We start from the raw sequence: 18,667 nt of genomic DNA, 5'->3' as shown, positions 1-18,667 counted from the left end.
TTTGGGACAAAAACGAAATAATAAATGCGTCCGGGTATTGTTTCCGTCATCGGACGGACTTTTAGTCATAGACAAGACTTCAGTTCAGGACTGTTTACATTGATAGTAAGTTTTCCTATCGAAAATGTTGAAGGTGGGTGGTTTACTCTGGGCACCTCCGCTTCTGCCACCTATAAAGACTGACAACCACAAAATAACTTAAATTTGGCGCTTAAAATTGGCTTTAAAACACCAACAATAAATAAATCATAAATTAATGATCCAAACACATTTTGAAAAGGAGTTATTATTGATTCTAACAGATTTTGAAACGAGGTTAGATCAATTCTGACAAATTGTCAGAGCTCGAGAATATAAATGCTAAGGACCAATAAATCAGTTATCTTAAAGAAAAAATTTAAAAGAGTTTAGAACTGATCGCACCAGATTTCAACGGTTATAGAACTACTCCCAATTATTCACTCACAAATGCTTTAAAAAGTTATCTCTTAGTTCCATTATGTTAATAATCTTCTATGCTTGTCTGATCAACCAAGTATCATAAAACATTTATTGTTAAATAGATTGATATTAGATATACAATAAAAAAAATAATATAGAAATGTGACACACACAAAATACCGTATGTTTGAAATACACATACTTATAAGTATGCATCCATATAAACAATCTTTTACAAATTCACAGTTCAAAGTTATCAATAGTTACATTATAAGTCAAATATTACCACCACTTAAAACAAAACAAAAATGTTATTTTATAAATAGATTTTGTACAAAAAAATGTATAAAACCTTATAATCAGGGCAATGTAATGACATGTTATTTTGATTCATTTGAAAACCAGCTTATTGTGTGTAGGCGGTTGACAGGAAACTGACTTTTCTTTATGAAACATAAGGTATGTGTATCAACAGTTTGAATATACTAGTATAACATATCTAATATCATGAATTTCAAATACTTGGACAGCAGAATTTTCGATGTGCAAGGTTATAAAAATCTGTTAGAAATTATAAGCTTACTAAGCAAACCATTTGATATACTATGAAAACGTGAAATGATAGCATTCAGATTTGAAGTGTCATTAGTAGGTTTGTATATTAACTGATTACGCTTTGAATTTTACCACTATTTACTTGATTGCACTAGCTATAGAGTGTTATGCTTTATTCTTTTTTAAAACATAGCTACAATTTTGATACAAAATATTTAACATACTTTTGTTAGATTTCAATATTTATAATGACTTGACATAATCAAATTCGTCCCATGGGGGACATAGGGCGACATCATATATTTATGATAATTCAGGGTTTATCCTAAACAGCCTCCTGAACTCCTGTCTAATTTCCGGTATTCTCCAAGCATAAATAAAAGGATTTGATAATGAGTTGATCAGAAATGGAAATACAAGTATAATTCGAACCTGCAGTGTTAAAGGAGTACTCGATAAGACCTCCATCCAATATGACGCAACCAAAGGTGTTGTCAAAACTACAGTTTGGAAGGCAATAATGATAGTTGTAAAAAATGCTCGGATCTCCCAAGACTTTTGCAATTGTGTATTGGCATCAATAGATATTGCCACATCTTTGGATGTCGAACATATGTTGGTGTTACTTTTCAAATCATTCATGCCTTTATCTTCATGCGTACAGCTATGTTTCTTTGATAATACTGTATTATCACAGTTCAATTTCGCACTCAAGGTATCTAGTTGAATATCTATACTATCTACGGTCATGATTAAAATACCATCTGCCTCACTTTTGTTCCTCTTTGATCCAATAGAAACATTTTGGGAAGAAGTCGCCGAATCTTGTCCAATTATGGATGGAGAAGTCTGCACATTGCAAATATTGTTTTTCCTTTCTCTCATAACGTGCATAGGGGCAACTGTGCTTTTAAAATATATCTGCCAAATGCGAAAACTAGTGATCACTGACATTACCAATAAAAGAAATATGACAACAGATATTGGTAAAAAAATTACAGTTATAAAAATATAAAAATGATCCCCATATACAACAGGAGGTCTACAAATTTGCATGAATTCGGCATGGGGAGTCAATACAGTTCCACAAAACGAAACTACTAGCACGACGCATAGAGATCCTCCTATGTATTTGTATTTGTTCTTATCAAATGTGTCAACTATTCCAAAGTTATGCGAACTCACAACCAAGTACCTTTGCAAACACAGAAGAAATATTAAACAATAGTTTGATAGCATGCCAAAAGCAACAATCTGTATTTGTAGAAGACACGAGCCAACATGTTCATGTGTAACTAAAGTTCCTAACGAAAACAATGTTGATGAAATCCCCAAAGTAATATCGCTGAAAAACAAAACTAAAATTGTAAGATGATGAAATGTTTTCTTAAGAGCCTTGAAGCAAACAATGATATAAATGACGTCGATCAAAACCGACATTACTGCTAATGACGTAAATAAAACTGTCACTAGGGAACCAACAGCAGCATCCTTTTGTATGGTATCTGTTTCCTGAAAAAAAAGAAAAGAAAATACACTAAAATAACACTCTTGCTGAAAATATTTTCCAATTCGCATACAACTTAGTGTTTGTAGATAAGTTTTGATTTTGATTAATATTATAAATATATGTAGCCAATTATTAAGTCCGAGATTGTTTTGTTTACTAGTATGTGAAAAGTTTTACAAATTCTACCTAAAAATTGTTTATATAATTTAACAATAAAATGCACGACAAATCATCTGCAGCGGTTTTTCAACAAATTAGTTACATGTTGTATAACGACATTTAAAATTGTTGCTGTAGTTTAGCGTATAGGACCTGAACTTACTTATATGTAACTACTAAAAATCGTTTCTACTCACATTCATAATGTTGTTTCAAGTTTTAGAATAGCCTATGTCATTGGTCCTGAAATCAAGAAAAAAAACAATACAGTACGTTTTATTTTTCAATTTGTTCTTAAACAAACGATGCTTCATCTTGTGGATATTTCATTTATATTATTCGATACATTTTAGTTTTTGTGTATAGTGCGAAGTTTAGTATGACGTCCATTATCACTGAACAAGTGTATATTTTTGTTCAGGGGCCGGCTATAGCACGCCTCCGGTTGCGGGATTTTTCTCGCTGCATTGAAGACACATGGGTGGCCTTCGGCTGTTTTCTGCTCCTTTGTCGGGTTGTTGTCTCTCTGACACATTTCCTATTTCCATTCTCAATTTTATCATCTTATAATAATATCATAAATACTCCATATGTGAATCGAATTGTTCTTTTGTTAAAGATTCATATCAACAAAAAGAATTATCAATTACTATATTGTATCTCCTAAACACTTCTAGGAATACGAATGTTTAAAATGAACCGTATTTATTTTATATTGGTAAGAAGGCGGGGCTTATTTGAAGACATAGTTAGAGTAGATATATATATTTCGTTCTTATGTTGTACTGTTATACCACTGTCCCAAGTTAGGGGGAAGGTTGGGATCCCGCTAACATGTTTAACCCCGCCACATTATTTATGTATGTGCCTGTTTCAAGTCAGGAGCCTGTAATTCAGTGCACGTGGTTGTCGTTTGTTTATGTGTTACATATTTGTTTTTCGTTCATTTTTTTTACATAAATAAGGCCGTCAGTTTTCTTGTTTGAATTGTTTTACATTGTCTTATCGGGGCCTTTGATAGCTGACTATGCGGTATGGGCTTTGCTCATTGTTGAAGGCCGTACGGTGACCTATAGTTAATGTTTGTGTCATTTTGGTCTTTTGTTGAAAACTGTCTCATTGGCAATCATACCACATCTTCTTTTTATATATATTGTTACGTTCCTTTGTAACAACAACATAGTTTTGACGACAAATCTCATTCGGGGTGATTTGAAAAATAGTTCATACTCCATCTTTCCTCCCTATGTGTTTTTTATTAAGCAGAACTTGTTATAGAAAAGTCCATGAGAATATGGACGTGCTTTTTTATGCATGATGTTCCTGCATGAAAACAATTATATTTTATTGTATAGCGAGGTGTTGATGCATAATTGGTTTGGACGTATATTTCTAAGCGTGAAAACTTAAGATATTCGAGTTAATTTTCAGTTATTTTAAACAATAACAGGTTCACAGGTAATGGTAAGCAGACCGGCTCCACATGTGTCACCATTAGCATCCATGTGTATAAGTGCAACTCTGGTTATAAGTATAATTCGGGTTGTTAGGTTTTGTAAAGGACAAAATTTGTTGTTACTGAAAATGAAACTTATCCGGTGTCATGCATGAAAAATATGTTAAAACAAAGGCCCTCAAGCTCGTGATTGCGTCCGTAAAATTCGGAATAGATGATTTCAATTTCACAACTTAGATCTCTAATTGTAACACCTTCTTTATAATCGGCAACCATCTGTCTAGGAATTCGTAAAAAGTAAAATCACAACTCCGAGGAAAATTCAAAACGGAAAGTCCTTAATCAAATGGCAAATCAAATGATAAAGTATATCAAACGAATAGCCAACAACTGTCATATTTCTGACTTGGTAAAGGCATTTTCAAATAATGAATCATACAATGCCTGGATTAATTACATTTCAATTGCTACAAATAATATATCACAAGCTATATCATCAACAGCTATTTCGCCTGAATATCAATTTTTATCAGAAAATGCGGAAACAGGACCCATTTTGGGAAGTGATTTAAAAAAAACTGTTGAATTCGAACATTCGATGAAAAAGCACTTTAAATGACTTGCAGCTAAAAAGTACTTTTAGGGAAGTCAGCCAGGAAAGAATAAACCAAAAATTTGAAAACTGATATTTAAAACAAAATCAAGAAGGTGTGGCACGTTTGCAGATATATAATTCGCCAGCACCACAGATAAACCAAGTAGAAGTTACAAGTACAGATCACCCTATGATAATCAAATATTAGCAATTCGAATGCACCGTAGTTCGCTATACAGTTTACTGAAATCAAAAAAGTAAAACAGTTCAAACAAGAAAAGTAACATGGCATGATTTATGTAGAAAGTATAAAGTATTAAATGAAAAGCAGACATGATATACACAAAGACGACAAATTAATTACAGGCTTATAACTTTGAATTGACACATTTAGTTGTGGAAATAAACTTATCATAGATACCAAGACTAAATGTTGTAAAATAGAGTATACTTATTAGTTGAAAAAGATTACTGATAAGATCGATACCTTAACAAAATCACAAAAGACAGAAGTTAATACAAATATGGTGTACTCAGAGTTACTCAAAGCTAGTTCAATGCAATAACAACTAATAGATAAACAATTATAAAAGAGAAGATGTGGTATGATTTAGTTTATATTTGACTAGAAAATATATCAAGACAAATCCAACATCCAATGAATTCAGTGAAAAAAATCATAATCAGTCAGAAAAAAACCATGCATATATTTTTTACGCAAAAATCATTCCCAGACTGTTATACAACTTGTTATATTTCATTAACTGTGTTAATCTAGGATTAATCACACATTTGAACTCTCTTTGTCTGATTTAGTATAATTAATGACACATACATTTCAAATTGTGTCATTAATTTGGTAATGTGACACCTATAGTAACAATAACTTGTTACATATAATTAGTTGTGCTTATCTAGGACCAATTATACATTTCAACTCTCTTTGTGTGAATAAGTATAAATAATGACACATGCATTTCAATTTATTATACGATTGTGACACCAGAAGTTATAAATAACTTTATCATGCATTATATCTTCAAAAGTAATATATAATTATAATCTCACTATATGCAAACGTAGATATAAATCAATATAAATATTTGAAAAATATGCACCAGTCTTTTCAGTGGAACAAAAAATAAGCATAATATTACAACTATGAAAACAAGATGAAAAAAAGAACTGATATATTATTTATGTTTACGAGCTAATAACGCATATACAATGTACGACTTATTGTAATTGTTTAATATAAGTATATTTCAGTAAATTAAGGAATTTTTGAAACCAATTAACACAGATATAGTATTGAGATAGCCACTTTCTTTTTATTCTAACAACATAATGAATATTCATTATATCTAAACTTTATCTTATTCACATGTATGTTTATTTTGTTTTTGTATAATGATTGTTTATCTATATTATAAATGCGAAAAAAGAAAGTGTATAATTGCAAGCAGTAAAAATATTTTCTGATGAGAATCAGTTTATATTATATAATTTACCATGTTTACTGGAGAAAATATCTGAGTGTTTATATATAATAATCCAACTTTGTTAAGCTAGAATTTTTAAAATATTTGGTTCGCAATGCTCCTCAAATTCGTACTTGATTTGGTTCGCAATGCTCCTCAAATTCGTACTTGATTTGGCATTTACAATCTTTTGATTCGAGCGTCACAGATGAGACATTGTATACGGAACGCTCGTCTGGCGTCAATTTAATTTCAATCCTGGTATCAATGATGAGTTTAATAACAGCAAACAGGTTAACAAATAGTGCCGTATTTTGAATATTATAAAAAATTGGTTCACATTTGTTTTTTAGCTGTACACACGTTTTAATTAACTATATTTAAGGTAGTTTACAGTTCGTATTTGTTAGAAGACAAAAGTTATGCCAGTGGCGAAAAAAAAGTGTGATTCTTTTACCAAATAGGCATGGAGATTTGATTTGAGGGCTTTTAAGAATTTTTGGACGCCTCCTCGAGGTACATTATGTACCCAGATAATTGTTTTTATACAAAATCCTCTCTGATATGATACTAATTTTGTCCAAAAATCTTTGAAGAAACAATGTTTGAACTATCATGGAGACACCGACCCGACCAAAGAGCACAGACATTGGGTTTCAGCTAGATCCTAACCTTAAACGGCATTAGCTCATTGAAAATATAAGTCATACTTAACATGAACCAAAAATGAACCAAAATTAAATAAAAAACATACAAAACTAACTTAAGTCAGTGGTTCCTGATTTAGGACGTGTGCAAACAATAAGGTAGGGTTAATCGTGTTTTGTTAGATCTTAACCGTCCATCTTTTGTTCTAGCCAATGTTGAATAAACAAAAGCACAGCAATATACACAGTAACACATAGTCTCATAAAAGTCAAATCCGATTTAAGAATTAAAAATGTTCACAGAAGAAACTAAGCAAAATGTCAATAATCAATATAATTTACAAAGAACTGCTAGCGGTTACTGACATGTCATGTCCAGAATTCAGACAAATTTCCTCAAAAACTGTTATCTTAAAAATAGCGGAATACAATCATATCATGAAGACATTAAATCATTTGTTATTTCTGTTATATTTCTTACTCAATACTTTAAAATTAAAGCATTATATATTTAAGGAGGGACTGTTATATTTTATGTAGCGGGTTATTTTTAAATGTGCACCCAATTTTTTATGTTATTTCGAACAGACAGAAACAATATTACAGTTATTTCTTATAATTTTATTTTAAATTCCATTTTAGACCGGAGTAAACCATAAAAATAGTTATCAAAGATACACCGATGATGACGTCACGGTCACATGACTAAATTATGTCTATGAGGGGATAACACAACAACGTTAGAAGACGCGTTACATCCAAAATTAAATTATAAATTAATGAATCAAATACAAACCTTGATAAAACATATGTTAAAATCATGCAAATCCTGTAAAACAACATATACACGAGACAAAGAAAAAATCCATATGTTAAATAGTGATGGTTTTTATGATTTTTTAACTACAAATACACACCACCCAATATGTAACATAAAAATCGAACTGAAAATAAGAAAAAAATATATCTAAAAGGTTGAGATCTAATAAAGCTCACCTTTAACTATTTCAAGTACTGACCAGGTGATGAATTGAATAGGTCTTTTTGTTACAAGTACTATATATACCATGGTTTTTACGAGTTAACATATTTAAACAAACGAATCCGAAGGATGAGTTTATTTAAATATGTTAATGAGTAAGACACATGGTATATAAAATTTGTAATATAAATAAAATGATTGACAGCTTCAAGACCTTCAACTAATATTTGAAATTGATCACGTTACAGTTTTATCCAATGAAATGGAAGCTCGCGCAAGTCACTTTTGCGCCACGTGTATGATCTTCTGTGTATTTCATGTAATAGAACCTCTGAATCTGCAAAAAGGAAAGAAAATGTCAGATTTTCCGCATTTTTATTTAGTTTTGCGCCCCGTGTATGGTTTTTTGTGCAAGTAACTTCATAATGTCATCAGACTCAGGTTAACAAAAATATCGGATTCCAGCGTCGGACAATGATTAAATAATTATTCTAATGACGGTAAGAATTGTTTTTTGTTTTGTTTTTAAGTATCATACAAATTAATCATATTTTACAGAATTTTCATCTCATTACAAAATGCATTTTTATACATTTCTATACATTTTGAATCGAAATTTAATTGGATCTTCGCAAAGGAAATAATAGTTTCACATTTCATTTTTTACACAACTTAAAGAAGAAACATTTAGTAATTGTTTACAAAATAAGGGTAATTCGTAACAATCCTATATTGTTTGAAAAAGGTTTCTTAAGATTTGGGTACACATAATTTATTGCTTTTTGTTATGAAATAAAAACAAATGAAGATCTTGACCTTTTAGTACGTTTAACAGTTTCCTAAATATTTAAGAGGTGGATACATTTAAAAAAAAAAGGTGGAGCTTCAGTCATGGAATAACATGAACATGAATATGTTATACCATGGCTGAAGCTCCTCCTTTTTTCCTTTGAATTCTAGTTGAGTTGCATATTTAATTAGCAAAGTATGGTACGACATTAATTTGCGTATAATATACTATGGTTTTCCCTCACCACACTTTTTAAGAAAATTATTTCATAAAAACATCAAAGGAAAAAAATCCAATTTATGTTACAGTGTTGCTTTAATATTGATATCAATTAAATGTAACTTTGACCAATAAGATTATCTATTTTTTTTTTTATATCAAAAGGGTTAACCTATTAATTTGCGATTACTGGAATCCATTCAAAATCATGATATGGTTAATAATAGGTAGAGAACCCGGTTAATTATCAATTAATAGTTTCCGCGATAAGAAAACTGTCAGGAGATTTATAATGAGAAGGACCGATATATTCTTTTTAATTAAAATATGTACGATAAAGTTATGCAATACATCTAATTAAAATATATCATTGGTCTGCAAAGTCAGTAACCAATAAAATCTTTGGGAAGATATCTCATCGATATGTTGCCATGTTGAAATTTTTCTTTTGTGTCATCGTTTTGTTGTTTATTCCTTCATAAAAATAAATATTTTTTAGAGCGTTGTTTTTGACCTTGTTGAATTATTTCATTAAAATGATTATGTTCATCCTTTTAAATTCTGCAAAAAAGTCCTTGCCCATCTAAATAAATCTATAAAAAAGTACTTGTCCCTCTATAACTCAAAGACAATCAAAAAGATTTAGTTTTTTTTTATATTTTAATGTTTGCATATTTATATCTGGAAATCAAACTGGTGTATATGTTAGCGGCAATAAGTGAAATCAGGCATTAAGCTTAAATCCTAGGCAATAAGCTAACGCCTAGGCATTAAGTTATTGCCTGAAATTTTCAGGCATTAAGCTTATTACCTGAAATCTGGTGATGATTATTCATCCTATTGCCGAACATAATTTTACGCAATAAGTGAAATCTGGAATTTATGTACATTTGGTGATTTTTTCTTGAAATAATATTCATTTATCAGACAATTCTTGAAGTTTTTAGAACCTTTCTAATTCAAAACAAAATTATAAATTGTAGTTCATACTTTTTTTGTAAAAATACAAAAAATCAATAAAGATTTAAAATCGAAGTGATTATATAAAAAAAAAGATGTTCCGCAGGGCACGGTTTTATACGACCGCAGAGGTCCAACACAGTTGGGGCAAGTATGGACACAACATTCAAGCTTGATACAGCTCTGAATTTGGATTTTGATTAAAAAGTTGACACTACATAGGTTTCTGACACAGAATGAATGTGGTCTAATGAACTTAAATATTTAAATTTACCTTCTGTTGTACAGTATCTAATTAGTTATCAAAAGTACCAGGATTATAATTTTATACGCCAGACGCTAAAATCCAAATACATGGCCATGGATTGATTCAGCATTTATATATCAAAGAATCTCAAGAAATTAATTTTTGATGAAATCAAACTAAGTTAAATTTTGGACCCCAATTTGGACCAAATTGAAAACTGGGCCAATAATCAAAAATCTAAAACCATTTTTAGATTCTGTATATCAAAGCAAACCAAGAATTCAATTTTTGTTAAAATCTAACAAGATCATTTAATTAAGACCCTTTGGACCTTAATGTAGACCAATTTGAAAACATGCCCAAAAACTTCTACAGATCTTACAAATCTTTTGCGCAATACTGTACAATTCAGATACTTTTTTTCTCCAGGGGCCATACATATAAAATATTCTTTCAGGGACCCAGTTGAAATTTTAGCGGCTGAACTAATTTATATACTAATACAACAAAACTTAAATTTACTTTTCATATGTTAATTAATCCTTTTTATGTAATTCTATGTCAATTGTTCGAGTCTGGAAAAGATTATGTGTGATAACTTCATAATATTTGAATTATTGCCATCAGAAATATATTTGACAGTATTATAGAAGATTTCCCCCCAAAATTGTATCCCTTCAATTAGAATTTCCTGTTTACAACAGGGCTGTTTCCATAAATCCTTAAATGCTATTTTAAATTCAAGCCATCCTCTGATATATGTTGTTCAAAAATATTATTTAATTAATTTTTATCGAAAATTGGTTATCGTACTAGATATAAAGATGTGTATTTATGAGATTTTGTGTTTCGTTTTTTCATTGAAGTTGTGTTTACAAGTATTTGTCAAAATCGGACTTGTAATTACTCACTATGATTCAAAGACTTTGTCTTAAAAAAAAATAAAAAATTTGAAATTTGAAAAAAATAAGAAATAAAAAATAAACCCCTCAAATTGCCCCTCCTCTTGGAGCAATTACATCATACATCAGCCAGTTTTTTTTGGAGGCTAAAAGAAGTGCTAACAATATTTATGCAAGTTAAAACACATATGAAGAAAATATTAACCTTAATATCAAATAGACTTAGATTATACCTTTGAGGTTATTTTAAATTTGAAGCAGTTTAATGTATCTCTTCTTATGTCTTTGTTCTAAATCAAACAATGGAGGGTCACCACTTTTTCCCCTTTTGTGACCATAGGACATGCAGATTGATTCAAACTATTGTTAACAATTTAAATATTTTATAAAGTAAATATTCAATCTGTATTCAATTTTCAAAATACCCTATTAATTTAAAATAAATGAAATACTTTAAAATAAGTGCAATAACTTTTAGACTTAAGTTACCATATTATCTTATGCTGAATAACTATTTTTTGTCTTAAATACAAAATATGTTTTTATTACAAATATCAATGTCCCTTTATCCATTCGTCTTCCCAAGAAAGAAAGAAATTAAAGTCTTTTTAAAGCAATTTAGGAACACATGTTTTTGACTTTGATGCAGCTTTTTTTTTACACATTAATTACATTCCTAGTTTTGACAGCAATACCACAAAATGCAAAACAACCAAATATTCTGTAAGATCAATATATAAATAATATAGCTGTAAATTTATATGAAAAACCAAGTTGATTTAAAAAAGTTCTAAAGATGACTATCTGGATTCAATCTTAACTGAAAATTTTTGCTCTGTTTTTTTTAACCTATTTATAAGTTCAATAAAAATGACAGCAATACACCAAACAACCAAACAATCTGGCTTTCTATAAGATCAACATATAAATCAAATAGCTGCAGAGTTTTATGAAAATCCAAGTTGATTTGAAAAGGTTATATAAAAATATTAAGGTTACTATCTAAATTTAGCCAAAACTGAAAGTTTAAGCTGTTTTTTTTTACCTTTCAATTTTAAAAATACATAAATTTAACAGCAAGACACCATTCAATTAAACAACTTGGTACTCTTTAAGGTCAAAAACATTTTAAAGTTAGTCCGAACAAAAAATTATAATTCTTAAATTGACAGAAATGAACCAAGCTACCAGTTGGTTGAGACATGTGTTGCAAAAAGAAATTCCTACACACCGGCAAAATTAATAGCAAAGTTTTTCTTATAAAATTAGTTCTGGCCCATCCACTAAACAAATTAAAAAAAGTTCTAGCACATCCAAATATTTGCACAAAAAAGTGCCTGCCCAGCCCCATTTTGCACCGGTCCATTCATCTGATATATATTGAACGGTCCCATAGTGTACTCTTTTCCGGATAATCAATTGAAGTCATATGTTACTGTGGTTGGATTCCAGTTGTCTTACGTTTTAAATGCACTGACTGATGTGTTCCTAATTAATGGTAAGGTCGTAAGGGCAATGTTTTCTAAATTTAAAGATTTAACATTGACAGTTATATGGTTTATCTTCGTAACTATATACCTATACTATTAAACGAGCAGACCTGATTTTTTGTTTCGCTTTTCTTCCTTCCCCAATTAATTAATCATTTTACCTCTGTGTCCTATAGGTATCATACATAGTCGCATTTGTCATGCTCTCTTATGTTTAGGTTATTTTGGGAGAAAAACGAAATAAATGCGTCCGGATATTGCTTTCGTCATCGGACAGACTTTTAGTCAGAGACAAGACTTCCGTTTAGGATCCCCTTTTAAATCTAATCTGACTCTAAACAATTTTCATAGGTAATTGGGGGACAGGACAATTATTTTTGACTGTTTACGTTACTATGAGCATATATATATACTATAAATAATATTTGCTATTTACTATCACTGACTGCCGTGGATTGGTAGTAAACAGCAAATACTCTTATTCATAGTATATATATGTACCTATGAAAACTATTAATAGTTTTAGATTTAAAATGTTCATAGTATATAGAAGAAAACAAGAAAAAAACGGATTTTGGTAAAAGGGGGATGATTAAAATTAAATTATTCTGTCCCCTAGTACCTATGACCGAAATTCTGCAGTCATAAAATCTTTTAACAAAAATTCATCCCACTAGTTAAGAGCCAGTCTGTGATAAAACCATTTAAAATGGTCCAAATCCAAAATATTCCAATCAGACTGATATTTTGTATTTAAGATGCCTTAAATGTAATAACTATTTGTGCAAAATATTTTGAAAAATATTCAGTCAATATTAACATACTTTAAACCAAGTTCTAAATGCCCACGATTTCGCGGATGTGTTCTAGGAAATTATTACATGAATAAATTATACAGCAATTTATTTATTTCCATTCCCTCTATAAAAGATTGAAAAAACAAAACAATTGTTTAATCTACCTTTGAAAATTATGCGTTTACTTCTTCCAAAAGTCTTTTTCATAAGCAAACAATAAAATTACAAATAAAGGATGTCCATGTACGAACACATTCACCTCACATTTTGTTTTCTTTCCGTAATCATTTTCATATATACATAAAAATTAATTTACAACAATGTTTATTGTTATAAAAAAATATATTCAAATATATTGCTTATATTACTTTAGGTATGTGTGATTTGTTGTATTTGTTGTAATTCTTAAAAATAATAAAAATAACAAAAATTGAAATAAAAATAAAAAAACTGTAAAAAGTAAAGGATGACCGTGATAAGCATAGTCATAGTTTCGCTAGATCAAGAGAGATAAAATAGCACAAGGAATAAGGGATACAAATTATTGTATTTAATTGAAAGTTGTTACTGGTTGTGAATTATATAAACAGCGATTTGTTTTCAATTCTACATGTAGTATATAATTTGGTAAATATATTATTAAAAAAAAGAATGAAAAATTAAATAAAACAGATCTGTTTATACTGAAAAAAGTTAAAAAATAGCAATCTGAAAAAAAAGGAATATTTTTCAAATTTGAAATAAATTGAAACTTACCTTAAATGTAGACAAAAATTGACAAAACGATGAGTACATGCGTCTGTATTTTTCAATTCTGTTATTTGATAGCAAATAACTATAATTTTGGTCAAATATAAATCTGTTTGTATGACGTACAAAATGTAGGTGTTAACAGGTGGACATTATTGATATTTGTTTAATTAACTTAATACACCAAAGAATAATAGTGTTAATTTCAACACTGTGTGTCTCTATGCTGTTCAGAATTGCCTCTGATACAAAGGGAAAAAACACCTATTTTTCCACTCTGCTATTTGATAGCAAATATCTATAATTCCAGCCAAAATATTTCCATCCTGTTTGTCTCTATGAGATACAACATTGCCTCTGATAAAAAGGGAAGAAAAACCTAACTGATTTTTTTTTGTTATTTTGCATTTTTATATTTATGCGATATCCGTCGTCAAGGATGAAAAATATGTTAAAATAACGACCAACAAGCCGGTGATGGCGTCCGTAAAATTAGGAATAGATGATTTTAACTTCACAACTTAGATCTCTTATATTAACACCTTCTTTGTGGTCAGAAACTATTTGTCTAGGAATTCGAAAAAAATACACAAATACTGAACTCCGAGGAAAATTCCAAACGGGAAGTTCCTAATCATATGGCAAAATCAAATGATAAAACACATCAAACGAAAGGACAACAACTGTCATATTCCTGACTTTGAAAAGGCATTTTCAAATGTAGAATTATACAGGCCTGGATCAACAGATATGCTTATTGGAATGAAAGCGATGCTGAAATGATGATACAGTTACAAAATTTGAAGCTGAAATCAAATCTTGTGTCGTCAAACTAATATTTATTTGACAAAACTGAAACCTTTTAGCTGATAAAGGCAAGATATTATTTCACCATTTCACTTTCATTAATGATTGAACAAAAAAAATCATACTTTAGATGGTTTATATATTTGTAGCAATGGCTACTTTGACATAAATTGAATAATTTTCTTCAGAAGTTGCTGCTTATTTGGTCATGTATTACACGAACACTTTTTATTTATAGGACCAATTGTGCATTTGTGAGTTGATAGAGATTTTATCTTTTGGTGAGATTTGATTTTTTTCTACATATTTTCTGTCTTTTTTAATTGAAATATACACGTCGTTATCATCATTTTTTTACTTTCAGCATTGTCCAAAATACTATTCATGTCCATGTATTGCAGAAAATACGTTTATTTATTTTGCTCAATAAAAGGTGGCAGCGGTATATTCTTTTCTAAAAATAATTACTATTTTCCTTGGCCCATTCCCCATTTCTATTCTTTCGTCCTTATATGGAACCACAACTTCCTTATTTGACCCCGTATCTCCATCCACCTGGAGGTTTTGTACAGCAAAAAAGATAAGAAACTGTAGCATGTCCACCCAAATTTCTACGAAATCATTGCGTAACTCAAGAAGACCCAGACAGAACAGAACCCAACAGTCAACAGGAACCCATCCACAAAAAAAAACCCAAAAAAAACCCAATTAACAACAATACAGAGTTATAGACCCCAACTACTGAAAGCATATACCAGCAAGAACTCAACAATGTGATAGACTACTTTGACGTAGCGTCCCATCTTCTTCATTTGAACTGAATTACTATGTAAAATATTCGAGGTTGTGACCCCTATGTTCTATTTTTAGCCGTGGCGGCCATCTTGGTTGGTATGCCGGGTGACCGGACATAATTTTTTTAACTAGATTCCCCCAAAATTAATTGTGGCTAAGTTTGGTTAAATTTGGCCCAGTAGTTTCAGAGGAGAAGATTTTTGTAAAGGTTTACGGACGCCGGACGCCGGACGCCGGACGACGCCGGACGCCCAGTGATGAGAAAAGCTCACTTGGCCCTTTGGGCCAGATGAGCTAAAAATTGCTTATTAAATTTAAAAAAAAAATGCATGACAAATCATCATTTGCCGCAATTTTTAAACAAACGAGTTGCATTTGTTATGATGACTTTTTTTATTTGTTGCCGTAATTTATCATTTATGACCTGACCGAACTTATATGTAACAAATACAAATTGTTTGATATAAATTTGTAAAACAATCATTCTGCCAGTCATTCATAAGGCCGTTAGTTTCCTCATTTGAATTGTTTTACATTGTTACTTCGGGGCTTTTTATAGCTGACTATGCGGAATGGGCTTTTCTCATTGTTTTTGCCGTACGGTGACCTATAATTGTTAATTTCTGTGCTATTTTGGCCTCTTGTGGAGAGTTGTCTCATTGGCAATTATACCTTATTTTCTTTTTAATATTCAATTAAGAACGCGAAAGGGTAGAGCATTTTGATCAATCTTGTCCTGTAATACAGATCTAATACTCACATTCATAATGTTGCAGCTATTCTTAGAATAGCCTTTGTAATTTGTCCTGAAATAAAGAAAAGCAAAACTGTACGTTTTATTTCCAATATGAAGTTAGTCGATTCATTTGTGGGTACATAAAGTTACATGGCCTAAAAAGACGAAAAACTAACTGCAGGCAAAAATGTCTGTAGACTTTTCCCTTCCCAATTCAGTTTAAATACGCTAGTCAATTGTTTAGAATAAAATTTATAAAAGTGATATCATGACCAGAGTAACAGACCAATACGTTTCTCTTTGTCTTTATCAATTTTTTACTGTTTTTCGCGGAAAAGATTTTAACGCTGATATCTTGAGTGTTTATCAAAGCAAATCGCATTCAACTGATGAAAATACAAATCAAGATAAAAAAACCGACAAAGCCTTGACAAAAAAGAGAAAAATGTCAAAATAACAACAATTTATAAATCACAACGTAAAAATACATAAGACTGGACAACACACACCCAACTAAAAAACGGGGATAATATCAGGTTCACATGAAATGGTAAGCAGATCTGCTCCATATGTGTCATCTTTGCACCCATGTGTATAAGTGCAAACCCGGATATAAGTCTAACACGGATTGTCACACTCTGTAAAAAAGAAAAAAAATGTTCATACGGAAAATAAGTTTGATTATAATAAAAACATTTTTGGCAGTGAATTTTTATACACTAATTTTTAGCTTTGTGGGCTTCAGTTTCTACTTGTGTAGGTTTTATTTCTTATCAATCGTGTGATAAGAAACCGAAATTTTCCATGGTCTTTGTCTAAGAATTATGCAAGTTTCAATTACAGGCAGTCAAGGTCAGCATGGTCATGGCATGATCAGGGTCAATACTAATTATCATTGGCCTCAAATATTTTAATTGACCAATGAGGTTAAAGTGCATGCTAACTTTCAACAAGAGTCAAGTTGCGCCCGCACTATCGCATTTGCACTGAATGCTACTAGACGCTATTTTTGTTTTGCCAGTCAAGTAAAGATTTTCAATTTCCCACCCACCTTCACCCTCTTATTTAAAAAAAAGAGAAAGTTTTTAGTATTACCATTCTATCATATCTTTGTTGATTGTATATAATTTTTTGTTTATGTTTTGTAATTTGTTTATTAATGAGTGGCGGTATTTATTCCCCACCTTTGCAATTGTTGTCATTTATTCAGTTTTGTTTGATGACATGATTGTCCATTACTGTCAGTAATATAATGCTTTATGATATTCTGAATAAATGACATTTTTCACAAATCTTGAGTTAGATATTCTGCAAATGAACTCGCATCCTTGGTTTTCATTTTCATGTCTTTATTTGGACAAGAAGAAAAATTTAACTCACAAAAAATGAATGTTATTCGTCGTCATGCATGAAAAATATGTTAGAATAACGGCCAACAAGCTCGTAATGGCGTCCGTAATATTAGGAATAGATGACTATAATTTCAAATCTTAGATCTCTTATATCAAAACCTTTTTGTGGTCAGCAACTATTTGTCTAGGAATTCTAAAAAATTTACAATCACACAAATACTGAACTCAGAGAAAAATTCCAAACGGGAAGTCCCTAATCATATGGCAAAATCAAATGATAAAACACATGAAACGAATGGTCAACAACTGTCATATTCCTGACTTTGTAAAGGCATTTTCAAATGTAGAATTATACAAGCCCTGGGTCAACAGATATATCTATTGGAATGAAAGCGATGCTTGAATGATGATACAGTTACAAAATTTGAAGCTGAAATTAAGTCTTTTGTCGTTAATATTTGTTTTTAAAGGGGCCATTGCTACAAATATATACAACATATAAAGTATGATTTTTTTTTGTTCAATCATTAATGGAAGAGAAATAGTGAAAATAACAACTTGCCTTTATCAGCTAAATTAGGTCAGTTTTGTCAAATTAAGCTAATAAACATTGAGCATAAATTATTCATTTGCAAGTGAATAATTCGACCTCATTAAACTCATATTTATATGAACTCCAGTTTAAGACTGTCAACATTGCAAGTAAAACAAAGGTAAATAATTTTATTGACTGATTCGATCCAAAAAAATGAGCAATGCAAAAACGACGATAAACATACATGTTTATCTATAGTACAAAATTTAACAGAACTATTATAATCCAATTGCACGAGTTGCTTAATCTATTGACATCTGTGTATATGTTTACATAATTTACATGGTGATAAAAGGTGTATTCGATAGTTATTTAGATGGCGTCTTGGCTAAATTTCACACGAAACGAAGCTTCATCTTATTGATACCATGTCCTGTAACTTGTTTATTTTATACTTTTGA

General features: G+C 30.4%; 1 protein-coding gene across 1 annotated transcript; it reads right to left on the bottom strand.

Moving 5' to 3' along the window:
• Window positions 1-733: 733 nt before the first annotated feature.
• Window positions 734-14,049, bottom strand: LOC134686244 (uncharacterized). Its single transcript, XM_063545917.1, has 3 exons — window positions 13,988-14,049; window positions 2,863-2,908; window positions 734-2,508 (listed from the first exon to the last, which is right to left on the bottom strand). The coding sequence occupies exons 2-3, from the start codon at window positions 2,866-2,868 to the stop codon at window positions 1,300-1,302; spliced, it is 1,215 nt and encodes a 404-aa protein (XP_063401987.1). The 5' UTR covers window positions 2,869-2,908; window positions 13,988-14,049; the 3' UTR covers window positions 734-1,299.
• Window positions 14,050-18,667: the final 4,618 nt, after the last annotated feature.

The sequence above is a fragment of the Mytilus trossulus genome, chromosome 10 (assembly GCF_036588685.1).
Source record: "Mytilus trossulus isolate FHL-02 chromosome 10, PNRI_Mtr1.1.1.hap1, whole genome shotgun sequence".
Lineage (NCBI taxonomy): Eukaryota > Metazoa > Mollusca > Bivalvia > Mytilida > Mytilidae > Mytilus > Mytilus trossulus.
This window is presented reverse-complemented; position numbering and strand designations above follow the sequence as displayed.